The sequence below is a fragment of the Hyperolius riggenbachi genome, chromosome 4 (assembly GCF_040937935.1).
Source record: "Hyperolius riggenbachi isolate aHypRig1 chromosome 4, aHypRig1.pri, whole genome shotgun sequence".
Classification (NCBI taxonomy): domain Eukaryota; kingdom Metazoa; phylum Chordata; class Amphibia; order Anura; family Hyperoliidae; genus Hyperolius; species Hyperolius riggenbachi.
The window spans coordinates 395,918,239-395,935,147 of NC_090649.1; the positions used below are offsets into that span (position 1 = coordinate 395,918,239).

At 47.9% G+C, this 16,909-nt stretch overlaps 1 protein-coding gene across 1 annotated transcript; it reads left to right on the forward strand.

Annotated features, from left to right (window-relative positions):
• Positions 1-3,027: 3,027 nt before the first annotated feature.
• On the forward strand, positions 3,028-3,738 carry LOC137504832 (zinc finger protein 25-like). The gene has a single exon (XM_068233425.1). The coding sequence runs from the start codon at positions 3,028-3,030 to the stop codon at positions 3,736-3,738; it is 711 nt and encodes a 236-aa protein (XP_068089526.1).
• The last annotated feature ends 13,171 nt before the right edge of the window (positions 3,739-16,909 follow it).

Consider the following 16,909-nt stretch of genomic DNA (forward strand, 5'->3'; position numbering starts at 1 on the left):
CTCCATCGTTTATATGCATTATTATAATCATTGTTTAATTTCCCCTTGTGAACATGGAGAGAGACACAATGGCCCTGATTTAGGCTAATTTCACACCAGGACGTTGCGTTAGAGGGGGCGTTAAGGTCGCATAACGCCCCCCTAACTCAATGCCTGGTGGTGCTGGATCTGGACGTCACAGTGAGCCGCGTTGTGCAGCTCACTCTGGCGTCAGTGATGCCGTGATGCGCACTCTTGTGCGCATGCGGCATCACGTGGTCCCGCCGGCCAATCGCCACACAGAGCGGCTGCTCCAGGAAGTAAACACTGCACGTCATAACGTGCAGTGCATATTAATTAGCCATGTGCCTGGCCGCTCTCCGCTCCTCCCCAACATTAGTGAGCACGTGCAAGCAGTCTAGCGCGGCTCAGCCGCGTCTAAAGTACTGCATGCAGTACGTTGCCTTGTGACGCAGCGTTACAATGTAACGCAACGTCCGCACTGTGAACAGCCTCATTGATTTTTCATTACTGTGCGGTGGGCTGTGTTACAGGCTGCTCTAACGTGCGCCTGTAACGTCCCACTGTGAAACCAGCCTTAATTCACTTTTTCTCCTTGGTGACATCTTCACAACTTATCTATAAAAAGCCTTTTAAACCACCAGCAAGCAAGAAAAAATATTGAGCGCACCTTTTCACCTAATTTTGGGTACTTTTCAATTTGCAGAGTGCTGAAAAGTTATTTTAAACAGAAAATGAAAAATTATCTCATAGGAGAAAACTTAGGAAAAATCAGGGTCAATATATTTCACAGATCCTCTGAATAACTTCTGATGTTTTCATCTAAATTACATTAAAATGTTTATCTCCAACCTTTCTCTGCACCGAGCTACACATTTGTCACAAATCTGCATGAATGCTGGCCACACAGTGTGCAAACTGGTTGTACAATTTTTATCCAATCTAGCAACACATGTATAGTATAGGTAGCCCCCGACTTATGAACGACCCATCAAACAACCCAAAACTGGGGATCATTCAAAACCAAATTTCAAAAACACCTTGTAGTTTTTGATCAAATCAATTTTGTTAAAAAAATCAAAGAAAAATAGGTTTATAAACACGGTAAAATGACATGTTGCTGCGATACACTATACTATATAGCGAGTGCTGCATACACATTTTATACATTGTAAAACAACCCTGTGATCCAGTGCTGGGCCCTAACCTGCACGTCTGCCGCCAGCAGCAGAGTGAGGCCCCCTGCAGTGTGAGGCCCTAAGCGGGGGCGTGGCTTGCCTGTATGCAGGTGGCGCCCCTGAGTGTCCATTAGAACACATGCCCAGACCCCGCGGTGCGCATCGCTGATTGCGCGCCCGTGGCTGGGCACATGCGTGAAGCGTGCCTGGCCACAATCAAGGACATGCACCTGCCGGGCCTGGACATGCATACTAATGGACGTGTGCACACAGCCCAGGGTACCCATAGGGCATGGGCATCACTCATTATGTGTGGTTTCATAGCTTTAGTGTTTCCTGCCTGCAATAAGTTGATTACACTATAATACTGTTTATTACTAATTGCAGTTGGATACAGTAGAGGGTGATTTAAGGTGCCCTCGGGTACACTTTAAGGGCTTTTCGGTCTCTTTTATCCCCCTATACATTCCTAGTGGTTTGGGTCACCCTGAGCTGCTTGGTTACTCTGTTGTACTGGTCCAAGCCCTATCCCATAGAGCCATATCAATTCCTGCTATGTACTGATGAGTACTAAAGCTCAAAACAGGCTGTCTATATGTGGGGTTGATGTGGCTGTGTAATATATAAAGCTATAGGCGTGCTATACACCAGCAGTTCTGAATGCTTGCCTGGCTTACGGGGTGAAAAGAGATAATTTACATATTCAGTAGTTATGCATTCATTGTGGGTAACCATAAATGTTCACTTATAGCTGAATTAGTGCAAGTTTCCTTCTGTCTTAAGAAGGCAAATTTCACCAACTGTTAACGGTACAAACTCCTTTACAATCTAATCATTGCTATCAATCATAAATGATCATTCAGACACTCCAACGGAAGGGAAAAAGATAAGCAATCCAATCAGACCAAAATAATCATTCCAAAATTTAGATTGACGATAAACGTTCTATTGAGTGTTACAGCAAACGGCACCATTAGCATCTCCTGATACGATTGATTGTACCGTTAATAAGCACCTTGACTGTCACTGGCTGGTAATAAGCTGGTCATGGCCACTGTATACTACTGCACACAGATTGGCCACACAAGGGGATGACTTGGCACTATTGACCTGTTCTATATTTCATAGAAGGATGGGAGAACAGATTGGAGTATATGTAAAGTGGGATGTGAATACAGCCTTCTGCAGTTCTAACAAAAGGCGGATGTATGCTGTAAGTTACTCATCATCACTTATTTTTAGAGGCTTTTGAGTTGTTTCTCTATTTGCAGAATGGAGTCCCAGCATCTGCAACCCCCCAGAGATGTATCTCACTTCATCCCGAGGCTGTACAATGGAAGATGATGTCCTCACACGGAATTCTGCAGAAAGTAGCCCCGTTACTACAAATATCCCCCTGGCTCCCCCCATTCTTCTAACCCTGTGGACCCTCATGCCAGAGCTCAGCATGAAAAGAGTTTTTGCTGTTCAGAGTGTGGGAAATGTTTTGAACAGAAGTCTTCGTTTGTTGTGCATCAAAAGTATTACTCCAGAATGAAACAATATTCATGTCTTGAGTGTGGGAAATGTTTTGCATTTAAATCCCAGGTTGTTGGACACCAGAGATCCCACACAGGAGAGTCATCACGATAATCATGTGCTGAGTGTAGGAAATGCTTTGGGAGCAGATCATCTCTTCCTAGGCATGAGAGATCTCACACTGGGGAGAAGCCACATTCTTGCTTTGAGTGTGGGAAATGTTTTAGTAACAAATCACACTTAGTCATACACAGAAGAATTCACAGTGGTGAGATCCACATCCCTGTATTGAGTGTGGGAAATGTTTTGGAAGTAAATCAGACCTTGAGACATGAGAGAATCCACATTGGCGAGAAGCCATATTCCTTTGTTGAGTGTGGGAAACAGTTTGATGAACGACAAGCTGCGATTTCAGTGCAAACTGTTTCCCACACTCAACAAAGGAATATGGCTTCTCGCCAATGTGGATTCTCTCATGTCTCAAGGTCTGATTTACTTCCAAAACATTTCCCACACTCATCACTCAGAAGCAAATCCACATTCTTGTACTGAGTGTGGGAAATGTTTTGGAAACAAATCACAACTTTTGGGTCATCAAAGAATTCACACTTGCGAAAAACCATATCCCTGCAGTGAGTGCGGGAAGGGGTTTGCGCAGAAAACGCACCTTTTTGTACATCGGAGATCCCACACGGGAGTGAAGCCATATTCCTGTGCCGATTGTGGGAAATGTTTTGTATGCAAGTCACAGCTTGTCACACATGAGAGATCTCACACGGGTGAGAAACCGTTTTCACGTTCTGAGTGTGGGAAATGTTATGTGAACAAGTCCCGTCTTGTCAAACATCAAAAGACTCACACTGGTGAGAAGCCATATTTCTGTACTGAGTGTGGGAAATCTTTTGTTCAGAAGTCACAGCTTGTTACACATCAGAGATCTCACTCAGGGTTGAAGCCGTACTCATGTGCTGAGTGTGGGAAAGATTTTGGACGTAAATTACAGCCAGACGCGTATCTGGAGGGGTGCATATGGGGCACCTGATATAGGCGCCCATTGTCACTAACGTCCAAGGGGGCGCATAAGGAATCAGATCACCCCTCCCTCCCAGCCATGTTCGCGTCCGCACTCTGCACACTGGGTCCTTCCCATGATGAGAAAGGATGGCTGCGGAACACCAGCCCATTACCGTTATGCTGGCCCGTACAAGTAGTAGGAGACACTACTACAGTCAGTCACCTTCCTGCTGCTTACTTCGTCGCCCCAGAAGCGCCTCGCATCCCCCATCTGATTGGCTCCTGCTGCTACAGCTGGGGCTGATGGGGGTGGGAGAGCAGAGGAGAACAGTGTGTGTAGCTGCAGCTGGTTGCCACAGCCCGAGTTCCGTAGTGAGTGCACACACTACTGAACAGGCAGAGATGGCCAGAGAGAGATGTATTCTGAAAGCAGCCAGCAACTGCTTTAAAAGGCATGAGACTACACAGCTGAGGTGACGCTGACAGCTATGTGTGAAGTAGATAAGAGAATGAATTGCCTTTCCTGCTCTGTCCTCTCTCAGAATGTGCTCTCCTCTGCCTGCTCTTTCTCTCCTGCACAGTGCAACATGGTGATGTGTTTATACATACTGTATACCTGCCATGGGACTGGTGAAGAGATTCCTCCATTTCCACCCAGTCTTTCTCTCCTGTACCACTTTACCTGCCCCCTTCTTTATCTCTACTTCATCTCTACTGTGTTTTAACCCTTTTTTGCCCTCTCTTTTGTGTCCACCCTCTGAAGCAGAGAGAGAAGAGAGTGGGATGGGGAAATGGAAGAAAGTGGAAAGTGTGGAAAGCACTTTCCCCCTCCTCTTTCTATCCATTGTCCCTCCCTTAAAAGGGACTTTTAAGTGGAATGAATCTGGCTAGTTTAACTTATCTGGGGCTTCTTCCAGCCCCTTGAAGTCCCTCTGTGTCCTCACTGTCATTCCGAGCTGCTCCGTTCAGCCGCTGTCCCATCTAATAGCTGGCAGAGTCCACCAGTCACTTACCACCACACATTCTCTGCCCCGTGCCTCTTTTATCACGCTCCTGTGGCTGGGAGTGTTCTGGGCATGGGCAGTAGCAATTTTTTACGTAGTGCGCAAGCGCATAATGCTGCCAGCCATGGGAGCGCAATGGAGGAGGCATGGGGCCACACAGGCAGCTTTTGGAGGGGCAAAGCGGCAGATGGAGCAGCGTGGAATGACAGGGAGGCACCAGAAGGACTTCAGGGGGCTGGAAGAGGCCCCAGGAAAGTAGCTGGTGACATTCTCCTAAAATGTTCTATCTTGAGGCACCTATCTGTGTTATTATTTTTTTTTTTTTACAAGCAAATGAGATTTTGCTGGGGGGGGGGGGCGCAATTTTAGTATTTGCCATATGCGCTTTTTAACCCAGATACGCCCCTGATTGCAGCTTGTCAAACATGAGAGACGCTACACAGTAGGGAAGCCAATCTGCCCTTGTGAAATATGAGAAACTTTTTACAAGGGAAAAGTCTTATTTACACACTGAGTGTGGGAAATCTTTCATAGAGAAGTGTAATTTATTTCCAACAGAGAGAGAGAGATCTTACACTGGTGATAAGTAATATTGAGGTGTTGCATGTGGGAAACCTTTTAGTCAAAAATCACCTGTCGCTGCCAGTTCTCCTAGCATCGTGTGAGACATCATATGCTCACTCCAACTAGTGTTGGGCGAACATCTAGATGTTCGGGTTCGGGCCGAACATGGCCGCGATGTTCGGGTGTTCGAGCCGAACTCCGAACATAATGGAAGTCAATGGGGACCCGAACTTTCGTGTTTTTTAAAGCCTCCTTACATGCTACATACCCCAAATTTACAGGGTATGTGCACCTTGGGAGTGGGTACAAGAGGAAAAAAAAATTAGCAAAAAGAGCTTATAGTTTTTGAGAAAATCAATTTTAAAGTTTCAAAGGGAAAACTGTCTTTTAAATGCGGGAAATGTCTGTTTTCTTTGCACAGGTAACATGCTTTTTGTCGGCATGCAGTCATAAATGTAATACAGATGAGAGGTTCCAGGAAAAGGGACTGGTAACGCTAACCCAGCAGCAGCACACGTGATGGAACAGGAGGAGGGCGTCGCAGGAGGAGAAGGCCACGCTTTGAGACACAACAACCCAGGCCTTGCATGCGGACAAGAAGCGTGCGGATAGCAATTTGCTTTTTGTCGGCATGCAGTCATAAATGTAATACAGATGAGAGGTTCCAGGAAAAGGGACCGGTAACGCTAACCCAGCAGCAGCACACGTGATGGAACAGGAGGAGGGCGGCGCAGGAGGAGAAGGCCGCGCTTTGAGACACAACAACCAATGCTATACAGTGGCGGGCGAGCGGTGTACTACTGTTCCCAGCAGCGACACAGAGCACAATGCTATACAGTGGTGGGTGAGCGGTGTATTACTGTTCCCAGCAGCGACACAATGACTGGGGGGACCCTGGCTAGCCTGGCTGGAGAGAGAACTACCCTGCCTGCCTACCCAAAGCGAAACCCACAGACAAATGGCGGAGAAATGACGAGGATCGGGTATTTAATTACCCGAACCACGTGACCCGTTCGGCCAATCAGAGCACGTTCGGGTCCGAACCACGTGACCCGTTCGGCCAATCACAGCGCTAGCCGAACGTTCGGGGAACGTTCGGCCATGCGCTCTTAGTTCGGCCATATGGCCGAACAGTTTGGCCGAACACCATCAGGTGTTCGGCCGAACTCGAACATCACCCGAACAGGGTGATGTTCTGCAGAACCCGAACAGTGGCGAACACTGTTCGCCCAACACTAACTCCAACCTTAATTTTTGCAAATACCTTCTGTTTTAAGAAGGCAAATAGCAATCACCGGATGATGAAACACTTGTATCATAGAGGGTCAAATGGCTCTTTTAGGGTAGTTAGATGATCTTCCCCCCTCTGCTGGGAATCAATCCTTAGTCTTTCTTCTTCCTCTAATAGTTAAACCAGTGACCTCAACAAAATATACTGGATGCACATAATGTAAAACCATAATATTTATCATAAAAAGACATAGAAGCGGAAAAAAATTATGATATAATGAATTGGTTGTGTATAGAGATGTAGCGAACGGTTCGCCGGCGAACGGTTCCAGGCGAACTTAGGGGGTTTGCGTTCGCCTGCACCAGGCGAACTTTTGCGGAAGTTCGATTCGCCCCATAATGCACTATGGGGGTCAACTTTGACCCTCTGCATCACAGTCAGCAGGCACATTGTAGCCATTCAGGCTACACTAACCCCTGGAGCCCCACCCCCCCTTATATAAGGCAGGGTCCAGCGGCCATTAGCCTCACTCGTGTGCCTGCTGGAGAGAGGAAAGGGACAGCTGCTGCAGACTTTTTCTCCTAGGGACAGATTAGTTAGGTTCTAGGCTGCTTTGCTTGCTCCTGACTGATTATTATTGCTTTTAAAGCACCCAGCAACAGCTCTTTTCAGAGCTCAACCTGTACATTTTTTTTTCTGTGTGTCAAACTGACACTTTTGTTGCATGCACAGCCTTGCTAATTGATATTGTGTGTGCCACTGCCAGCAGCCCAGCACATTCAGTGACTACCTGTGTGTGTGACAGGAAACTGCATATTGTACTACCCAGTACTGCATATACCCCAGTACCTGTTGTGTTTACTTAACCCACTTCATCACTGCATATACCTAGCGTTGTGTTGAGTGAACCCAGCTCACTGCATCTAAATACCTGTTGTATTAAGTACCTTTACTGTTCAGTGAACCCAGCTCACTGCATCTAACTACCTGTTGTATTGAGTGAGAACCCACCTCACTGCATATAGCTAGCATACCCCCGAGATTGACAAAATGGACAAACCAGGTAGAGGAAGAGGTAGAGGCAGACCCAGAGGAAGGCCACCAGGCACCGGCAGGTCTGTGGCTGTGCAAGGTGGTAACTTTACGAAAAGGGTAGGAGGCGCCCGGTGTACGTAGTAGTATGTCTTACTCCATAAGTTAGATACAGCATTTAATGAAAATGGTGTGGTCCTACCTTCTAGAGGTCCCCTCTCGGGAAGTATACAAACGGAATTTCGTTGGTTTTTAGGATTCTATTTATTTTGCATCAAGACAACGCGTTTCACGGCTAGAACCGCTTCCTCAGGTCAGTGACAATGCCTTTAAGATCATCAAAAGAAAACATTACCAGAAACCCCTAGCCTTAGGGGGAGATCCACATCGGGAACCTTCCGATTGATCATCTATTCGGAGCAGCGACCAGGAACAAAGGCCGAGTGGGGACGGTACTTCCCCACAGGCGTGCACGAGTGGTTGCCTCACCTAGCAACCCACTCTTGTGAGTATAAAATCTACTGTTTTAAATTATTCCCATACCACCTAACGTACTACACCAGATCGGGCTCCCGGACCCCCTGTGCTTTCTCATCCACTACCTCTGTGCGAGGTGGTGTTGCTGTGATTTCGTGCGGACCTGCCCCAAAATTCAGTGCTCAGAAGAAGGCACGTGCCATCACTTCCCAAAATCGTGAGGAGGTGATTGAGTATTTAACACAGAACACCTCATCTCCCGCAGCCACCAGCGCTACAACAAGCACCACATCCGCTGCATTTGACACTTCGCAGGAGTTATTTGGTGGTGGTGGTGAAATCACTGATTCCCAGCCACTACTGCAACAACAACAAGAAGGCGCAGGTACACCACCTCATACGTCTGAGTTAGGTGGCGATAGTATGGACGTAACGTGTGTGGATGGGGATGATGGTGGACCACCTGAAGTTGGTGCACTTGAGGAGGTGTCTGAGGAAAGCGCAGCTGGCCAGGAGGATTATGATGACGATTATACGGATACCACATATGTTCCCGGTAGAGGAGATGACCAGGTGGACAGCTCAGAGGAGGAGTCAGAGAGGAGTAGGAGGAGACAACTCCATGATAGAAGCAGAGGGAGCTCGTCCTCAGAAACAGCTGGGGGCAGTGTCCGGCGCCATGTATCACCAGCTATGGCCAGCCAGCCAACATGCCCTTCAACGTCAGCTGCTGATGCCACCCTAGCGCCATCACCCCAGGGGGGTTCAGCGGTTTGGAAATTTTTTAACGTGTGTGTCTCAGATCGGAGCAAAGCCATCTGTTGTCTCTGCCAGCAAAAATTGAGCCGTGGAAAGGCCAACTCTCACGTAGGGACAAGTGTCTTACAAAGGCATCTGGAGAGAAGGAACAAACAGCTATGGCAAGAACACCTGAGGAAAAGCAGCACCCCTCAAAAGACAAGCCACCCTCCTTCTCCTCTTCCTCCTTCAGGTGCATCTTCTTCATCCACTTTCTCCCTTGCACCTTCACAGCCACCCTCCTCCACACCGCCTCTTCCCTTGAGCGGTTCCTTCTCCTCTGGCAGACATTTGCTTCTTCTGCTCAAATACTTCCTTCACGGACAGCTGGATACTGCTGTGGGCAGTCACCCTCTTGCCCGGCGTCTGACAGCTGGCGTGGCGGAACTATTAGCTCGCCAGCTATTACCATACAAGCTGGTGGAGTCGGAGGCTTTCCGTAAGTTTGTGGCCATTGGTACACCGCAGTGGAAGATACCAGGCTGCAATTATTTTTCACAAAAGGCCATACCCAAACTGTACCGTGCAGTTGAGAGGCAAGTGGTGTCATCTCTGGCACACAGCGTTGGGTCAAGGGTCCACCTGACCATGGATGCCTGGTCTGCCAAGCACGGGCAGGGCCACTACATTACATACACAGCCCATTGGGTCAACCTGGTGACCGATGGCAGCAAGCAGGGAGTACGTGGCTGCGCAGAGGACTGACTTGTCACACCTCCACGGCTTGCAGGCAGGCCTCCAGCCACCTCCTCTCCACCTGCTATCACCGCTTCGCTGTCGTCATCCTCCTCCTCCTCCTCCTCCTCCTCAGCTGGTGCCTCCATCTCCTCTCCAGCTACACAGCCCCAGCACCCCAGGGCCTATGCTGCATGCCAGGTACGACGGTGTCACGCAGTGTTAGACATGTCTTGCCTGAAAGCGGAGAGTCACACTGGAGCAGCTCTCCTGGCTGCTCTTAACAAACAGGTGGAGCAATGGCTGACCCCGCACAAGCTTGAGATCGGCAACGTGGTGTGTGACAACGGCAGCAATCTCATTGCTGCGTTGAATTTGGGAAAGCTGACACACATACCCTGCATGGCACATGGACACAAATCTTTGCACGACCAGATTCAGCACAAGTACCCAGGCTTAGAGGACGTCCTGAAGCAGGCCAGGAAGTTGTGTGGGCATTTCAGGCGCTCTTACAAGGCCATGGCACGCTTTGCGGACATTCAGCGTAGAAACAACTTGCCGGTGAGATGCCTGATTTGCGATAGCCCGACTCGCTGGAATTCCACCCTGCTGATGTTCTCTCGCCTGCTAGACCAGGAGAAAGCCGTCACCCAGCACTTGTATCATTACAATACAAGGACACAATCTGGGAGGATGGGGATGTTGTGGCCCAACAACTGGACACTGATGCGAAATGCATGCAGGGTCATGGAGCCATTTGATGAGGTGACCAAACTGGTGAGTCGCGATGAGGGCACTATCAGCGACTTGATCCCCTACACCTACTTCCTGGAGCGGGCCGTGCGTAGAGTGGTGGATACAGCTGTGGAGGAGCGTGAACAAGAAGAGTTAGGGCAGCAGGAGTCGTGGGAGCCATTTACACACAAACCCGATGTTTCCACAACACCGGCGGCAGCACAGAGGGGGGAGGAGGAGGAAGAAGAGGAGTTGTGTGGGGAAGGAGAGGAGTCACCATATTCAGCGGAGGAGGAAGAGGCAGCGGAAGGAGAACAACCGCGGCAGCCATCACAGGGGGCTTCTGCTGCTCCATGTTCCCGTGGTATTGTTCGTGGCCGGGGGGAGGAAGAGGAGTTGCGTCCCGTCACTGAGGAAGAGCAAGAGGAGATGGAGAGTACGTCTGCATCCAGCTTTGTGCAGATGTCCTCTTTCATGTTGTCCAGCCTGTTGAGGGACCCCCTTATCAAAAAACTCAAGATGAATGACCTGTACTGGGTGGCCACGCTACTAGACCCTCGGTACAGGCACAAAGTGGCGGACCTCTTAGCAACTCAACAAAAGGCGGAAAGGATGCAGCACTTGCAGAACAAGCTGTCGATGATGCTTTACAATGCATTTAAGGGTGATGTGGCTGCACAACGCAATCAAGGTACCACTGGCAGTAACCCGCCTCCTCCCAAGTCCACGCAGGCAAGAACAGGACGCTCCAGCGATCTCAGGGTGATGTCGGACATGCGGACGTTCTTTAGTCCAACTCCTCGCCATAGTCCTTCCGGATCCACCCTCCACCAATGCCTCACCGGCAGGTAGCCGACTACCTGGCCTTGAGTGTGGATGTAGACTCTGCGAAAAGCGACGATGAACCCTTGGACTACTGGTTGCGCAGGCTTGACCTGTGGCCAGAGCTGTCCCAATTTGCCATACAACTTCTCTCTTGCCCTGCCGCAAGCGTCCTGTCAGAAAGGACCTTCAGTGCAGCTGGAGGCATAGTTACTGAGAAGAGAAGTCGCCTAAGTCACGACAGTGTTCAGTACCTGACCTTTATCAAAATGAATGAGGAATGGATTACGGAGGGCTACTGCACGACCGAAGACTAAGTCAGTCCCCACACACAGCATCTCTGCCTGCAGGCCGCTTGCCTTCTCCGCCACTACCAACAGGGTCCAGGACTCTAGGCGGATTCCTGAATTTTTAAGGCCGCTGCTAGCAGCGGCCGCTACACTAATTTTTCTGGTGCGTGTCCTTTTGCCCATCCCCCTTCGTGATCATTACCTTGCCGCGGTGAAGGGGCTTGCGCATCACAATGAAGCAATGACCGCCGGCTATTTGAGTGTCTCGGGTGGGGGTGGCACACAAAAGATAATAAGGTCGTTGCTTCATTGTGGTCAGACCAAATTTGATCAGCTGGACAGTCACCGTTCTGTCATTCAGCTACATCAGCCGGGCGAGCATTTGGGCTGAAAAGCCACCATCACCTGCACTCTCGTCATGGTGCGCACCAGTCCAGCACGGCCATCACTACACAAACGGCTGTTTGCAGTCACTGCATACCTTTCACTGCATCTGTGACTGCACATTATACCTGCACTATAACTTGCACTTGAATGGATACACTTTTAAACAATTTAAAAATACAACCATCTAAACTTTCAAACAATGTAAAAATACAACCATCTATCATTTTCAAAAAATTTATACAAAAATACAAGCGCATAGAAGCGCACGTGGTTTTTACCCCTATTTGGGAAAAAAAATACATTTACATAGAAAAACAAAGCTTTATTGACAACTGCTACTGCTACATTAAGCAAAACGTGCCTTAACCCTCCTGGCGGTATAAAAAAATCCGCCAGGAGGGAGCGCAGCAGTTTTTTTTTTATTTATTTTTTTCTATATCATGTAGCGAGCCCAGGGCTCGCTACATGATAGCCGCTGCTCAGCGGCATCCCCCCGCCCTCTTCGATCGCCTTCGGCGATCTCCGATCAGGAAATCCCGTTCAAAGAACGGGATTTCCTGGAGGGCTTGGGCGGGATGACGTCACCGATGTCACTGACGTCGGGACGTCATTGGGAGTCCCGGGCCACCCCTCGGCGCTGCCTGGCACTGATTGGCCAGGCAGCGCACGGGGTCTGGGGGGGCGCGCGCCGCACCGGATAGCGGTGATCGGGCGCGCGGCGGCGGCGATCGGGGTGCTGGCGCAGCTAGCAAAGTGCTAGCTGCGTCCAGCAAAAAAAAAAATTAAACAAATCGGCCCAGCAGGGCCTGAGCGGCACCCTCCGGCGGCTTACCCCGAACGTAGTTCGGGGTTACCGCCAAGGAGGTTAAAGAAGCGCAGCGCAATGCACAGAAACACGCACTAAAGCATAACACCCGCTTTCACACGTTTCTCAGCGCAGCAGATGTGAACGAGGCCTTACAGAGCAGTCTGTGAACTATTGACCGGGGTGCTCGGATAGTACTTTAAAAAGCCGGATTCGGATATCTGGGGATCCGGATCAATTCGGATTTAAAAGATATCCGCGTGAACGCGGATCTCCAGATGCATTGTCCGCTGATATCCAACCTATTCGGATATCTGGATAGAAAAACTGGAAGTGCCCTTTAAAAAAAAACATGATGCTACATTCATCATTTACCCTAAAAACCCCTTTTAAAGCTATTTAAAGGGAAACACTAATTTATTATTTGGTGGACATAAAATAAAAAAAATAAATAAAAATAACAAAAAAAGGCTGTAAATTAACATCGGGAGTCAGGAGGACTAGGTTCCAGACTGCGGTCGACGGTTGTGCAGTCCACATTGAGCAAAAAACTTTGTGTTCAAAGTCCAACCGCACAAGTGGGACATCAGACATCTCCAAAAAATTAAAGCTATTGTAGTGGCGTGATAGCTGGTGGCAGGCTATTGTAGTGGCGTGATAGCTGGTGGCAGCAGAAGAAATAGTTTAGTGTGGACCCTGGTGTTGGTGGGTACCACAGACAGGAGCAGCAGCAGGATGAGTAGGTTGATGCACCCTGGTGGTGGGAGCAGCACAGGCAGCAGGAGACAGGAGGAGGAGAAGTGTAACGTCTGGCAGGCAGCATAGATAGTTCACCATGGCACCTAGTTTGTTGGTACCACGGCACAGTTAAAAAAATTAGGAGAGGTTCCAAGAAGCGGTCGTACTGCCGCAGTTGGGGCCTCCCCACAACTCGGACAGCACAGACACCTCCAAAAAAATTACACAGATATTTCACCATGGCACCTAGTGTGTTGGTAGCACGGCTGTCAAATTTTGAACCAGGCTTATGTGGAGCCTGGAGGTTGTGGTGGTAAAGGGTGGTAAGGCAGGCATAGTGTGATTTCCAGCCACTTCATTTCCCCCTTTTGCCAACAACAGGGGCCAAGAATTCACCAACCACCCAAGTCTGGATTATTTTGAGAAACGTCAGTCTGTCCACAGTGGAGACAGTCGAGAGCGCTTCTCGGGAACCATGCCACCGTCCGCACTAAAGCACCTTTCGGACAACACACTGGAAGGGGAGAAAGCAAGGACTTCCAGGGCATACTGCGCCAGCTTGCTCCAAATATCAAGGTGCTTGACCCAGTAATCCAAGGGGTCCACAGTGGTGTCGCTCTCAAGGCCGCTGTAGGACCCCATATAGTCTGCCACCATCCGGGTCAGGCACTGGTTCTGGCTTTGAGAGCCAAATACTGCTGCAGGCACCTCCTCAGTCAGCAGCTGTACCGGCGTGGCATACAGCACCTTTGTGAGAGACAGCAGGTTTGATGGGCGCCTGCTGCTGATGGACGCAGGCACCTGCTGCTGTGCTGGCTGGACTGTGACAGTAGGGGCGAACCAGGGAAAGCTGCACCTCCCTCATTTGGAATTCACCTAGCTGAGACACTAAATTACCCCACCTGTACAAACGCGAGGCTGCCTGCAAAACATGCACCATTAGATAGTCACGAGGACAGGTTTGAGAAACACTGCCTTAGGGCTCGTTTCCACTAGGAGCGGTGCGATTCGGCTACATCCGCCCGCAGCCGCCTCCTATCGTCTCCATTCACTTCCGCATCAGGAGATGCCGAAGTGATGCACCCGCCGGTGGAGGAAGTGATGCTAATTCACCGCATTTGCATCACTTCGCAATGGAAACCCGCCCTTAGGCTATTGCAAGTCAATGGAGGTGAACCCACAGGAGCATTTGTGCTGCTATACCACGTGTATAGAATTACTGCAAAATAGCTTTTCACTCACTGTACAAAATCAATTTTACTACCCAAAACAAAAAAAATAAAAAGTAAAGAAAAAACAATTTGCATTCAATGCACAATTGCTTCAAAAGTGCTAGAAGCCATTTCAAAAAAGGCTGCATAAATTGTTAGCAAAAGTGTTCAGCAATTGCGATTTCCAGTGGGCCCCAGCAAAAGATGTTAGCGCTATGTAAAATGTAAGATAAAAATAATTTCTGTGCCCTTTGGCCAGTCATGTTTGCAAATCTATCCAGTAACTCTTTCCTGATTTCCTTTCCCAGTTTACATAAATTATTTCTCTGTGGCAGGGATGACCCTGCCACAGAGAAGGTCTACGCACCCAATACATCACAAGCCCATGTTCTCTGCTGCCATGTCCAGGTCACGATTTGAGAACATTCTGCGCTTCCTGCACTTCAGTGCCAATACAACCTGTCATCTAAGAGGCCACCCTGCTCATGACCAGTTCCACAAAATTCGGCGTTTCATAGACCACCTGTCATCAAAATTTGCAGATGCTCATACCCCTGAACAGTTATTTTGAGGCATTTGGTTTCTAGACTACTCCTCACGGTTTTGGGCCCCTAAAATGTCAGGGCAGTATAGGAACCCCACAAGTGACCCCATTTTAGAAAGAAGACACCCCAAGGTATTCCGTTAGGTGTATGGTGAGTTCATAGAAGATTTTACTTTTTGTCACAAGTTAGTGGAAAATGACACTTTGTGAAAAAAAAAAACAATAAAAATCAATTTCCGCTAACTTATGACAAAAAGGACTTTGGGCCCCTTAGCACACCTAGGCTGCAAAAAGGTTTCACACATGTGGTATCGCCATACTCAGAAGAAGTAGTATAATGTGTTTTTGGGTGTATTTTTACACATACCCATGCTGGGTTGGAGAAATATCTCTGTAAAAAAAAAATCAAAAAAAACTCATTTACAGAGATATTTCTCCCACCCAGCATGGGTACGTGTAAAAATACACCCCAAAACACATTATACTACTTCTCCTGAGTATGGCGATACCACATGTGTGAAACCTTTTTGCAGCCTAGGTGCGCTAAGGGGCCCAAAGTCCTATGAGCACCTTTAGGCTTTACAGAGGTGCTTACAATTTAGCACCCCCCAAAATGCCAGGACAGTAAACACGCCCCACAATTACCCCATTTTGGAAAGTAGACACCCCAAAGTATTCAGAGAGGGGCATGGTGAGTCCGTGGCAGATTTCATTTTTTTTTGGTCACAAGTTAGCAGAAATAGAAACTTTTTTTTTGTTTTTGTTTTTTTGTCACAAAGTGTCGTTTTCCGCTAACTTGTGACATAAAAAAATCTTCTATGAACTCACCATGTGAATACTTTGGGTTGTCTTCTTTCCAAAATGGGGTCATTTGGGGGGTATTTATACTATCCTGGAATTCTAGCACCTCATGAAACATGACAGGTGCTCAGAAAAGTCAGAGATGCTTAAAAATGGGAAAATTAATTAATTTTTGCACCATAGTTTGTAAACGCTATAACTTTTACCCAAACCAATAAATATACACTTATTGGATTTTTTTTTATCAAAGACATATATCACAATAAATTTAGACAAAAATGTATATAGAAATTTTACTTTGTTTTTTTACTTTCTGTGCTGACATTTTTCAAATAAACATTTTTTTTGACAAAATTTATGTCTTTTTTGATGAATATAATAAAAACTAAAAATCACAGCAGCAATCAAATAGCACCAAAAGAAAGTAGGTAAAATTCATTTAGGTTGTAGGTTGTATGACCGAGCAATAAACCGTTAAAGCTGCAGTGGTCTGAATGGAAAAAAAGTGTCTGGTCCTTAAGGGGTTTTATGACTGCATTCCTTAAGTAGTTAACCTCTGTCCTTGCTTGTTTTAGCTGCCAACAGGTTCTCCCTTGCCACACTGCCCACCTCATCCTTGACCTGCATCAACATGCTCTGGTCGTATCTTTTTGCTGTGAACTTGGAAACAAGCTTATCCACTGCATCCTGATACTCTTGTTCAGTCAACGCTATTCGCCTTGCCCTCAGGAACTGTCCCTTGGGGATAGCCTTAATTAGATTCCTGTGATGAAAACTGTCCACCCTGAGCAAGTTATTCCGATCGGTGGGTTTCGTATAAGATCCGTACGCAAACCTTGTTCTGTCACAGAAATAGATACGTCCAGATACTGTATTACTCTATGAACATTCCATCATAAATATGATGGTGGGATATGAAGCGTTGTCATCATTCACCATCCTTTGTAGACTATCCTGAGTTCCTTGCCACAGGATCAGGATGTCATCCACAAATCTGTAATGTCCTTTAAAAATAACCTGAGGTGAAAAAATAGTGCCTCTAGGGTTAACTACCTCTGGATCCTAAAGAGGCTTATCTCGTCTTC

Coding starts and splice junctions, on each gene's coding strand:
- LOC137504832 (XM_068233425.1), top strand. CDS start 3,028: ATGAGAGAATCCACATTGGCGAGAAGCCATATTCCTTTGTTGAGTGTG.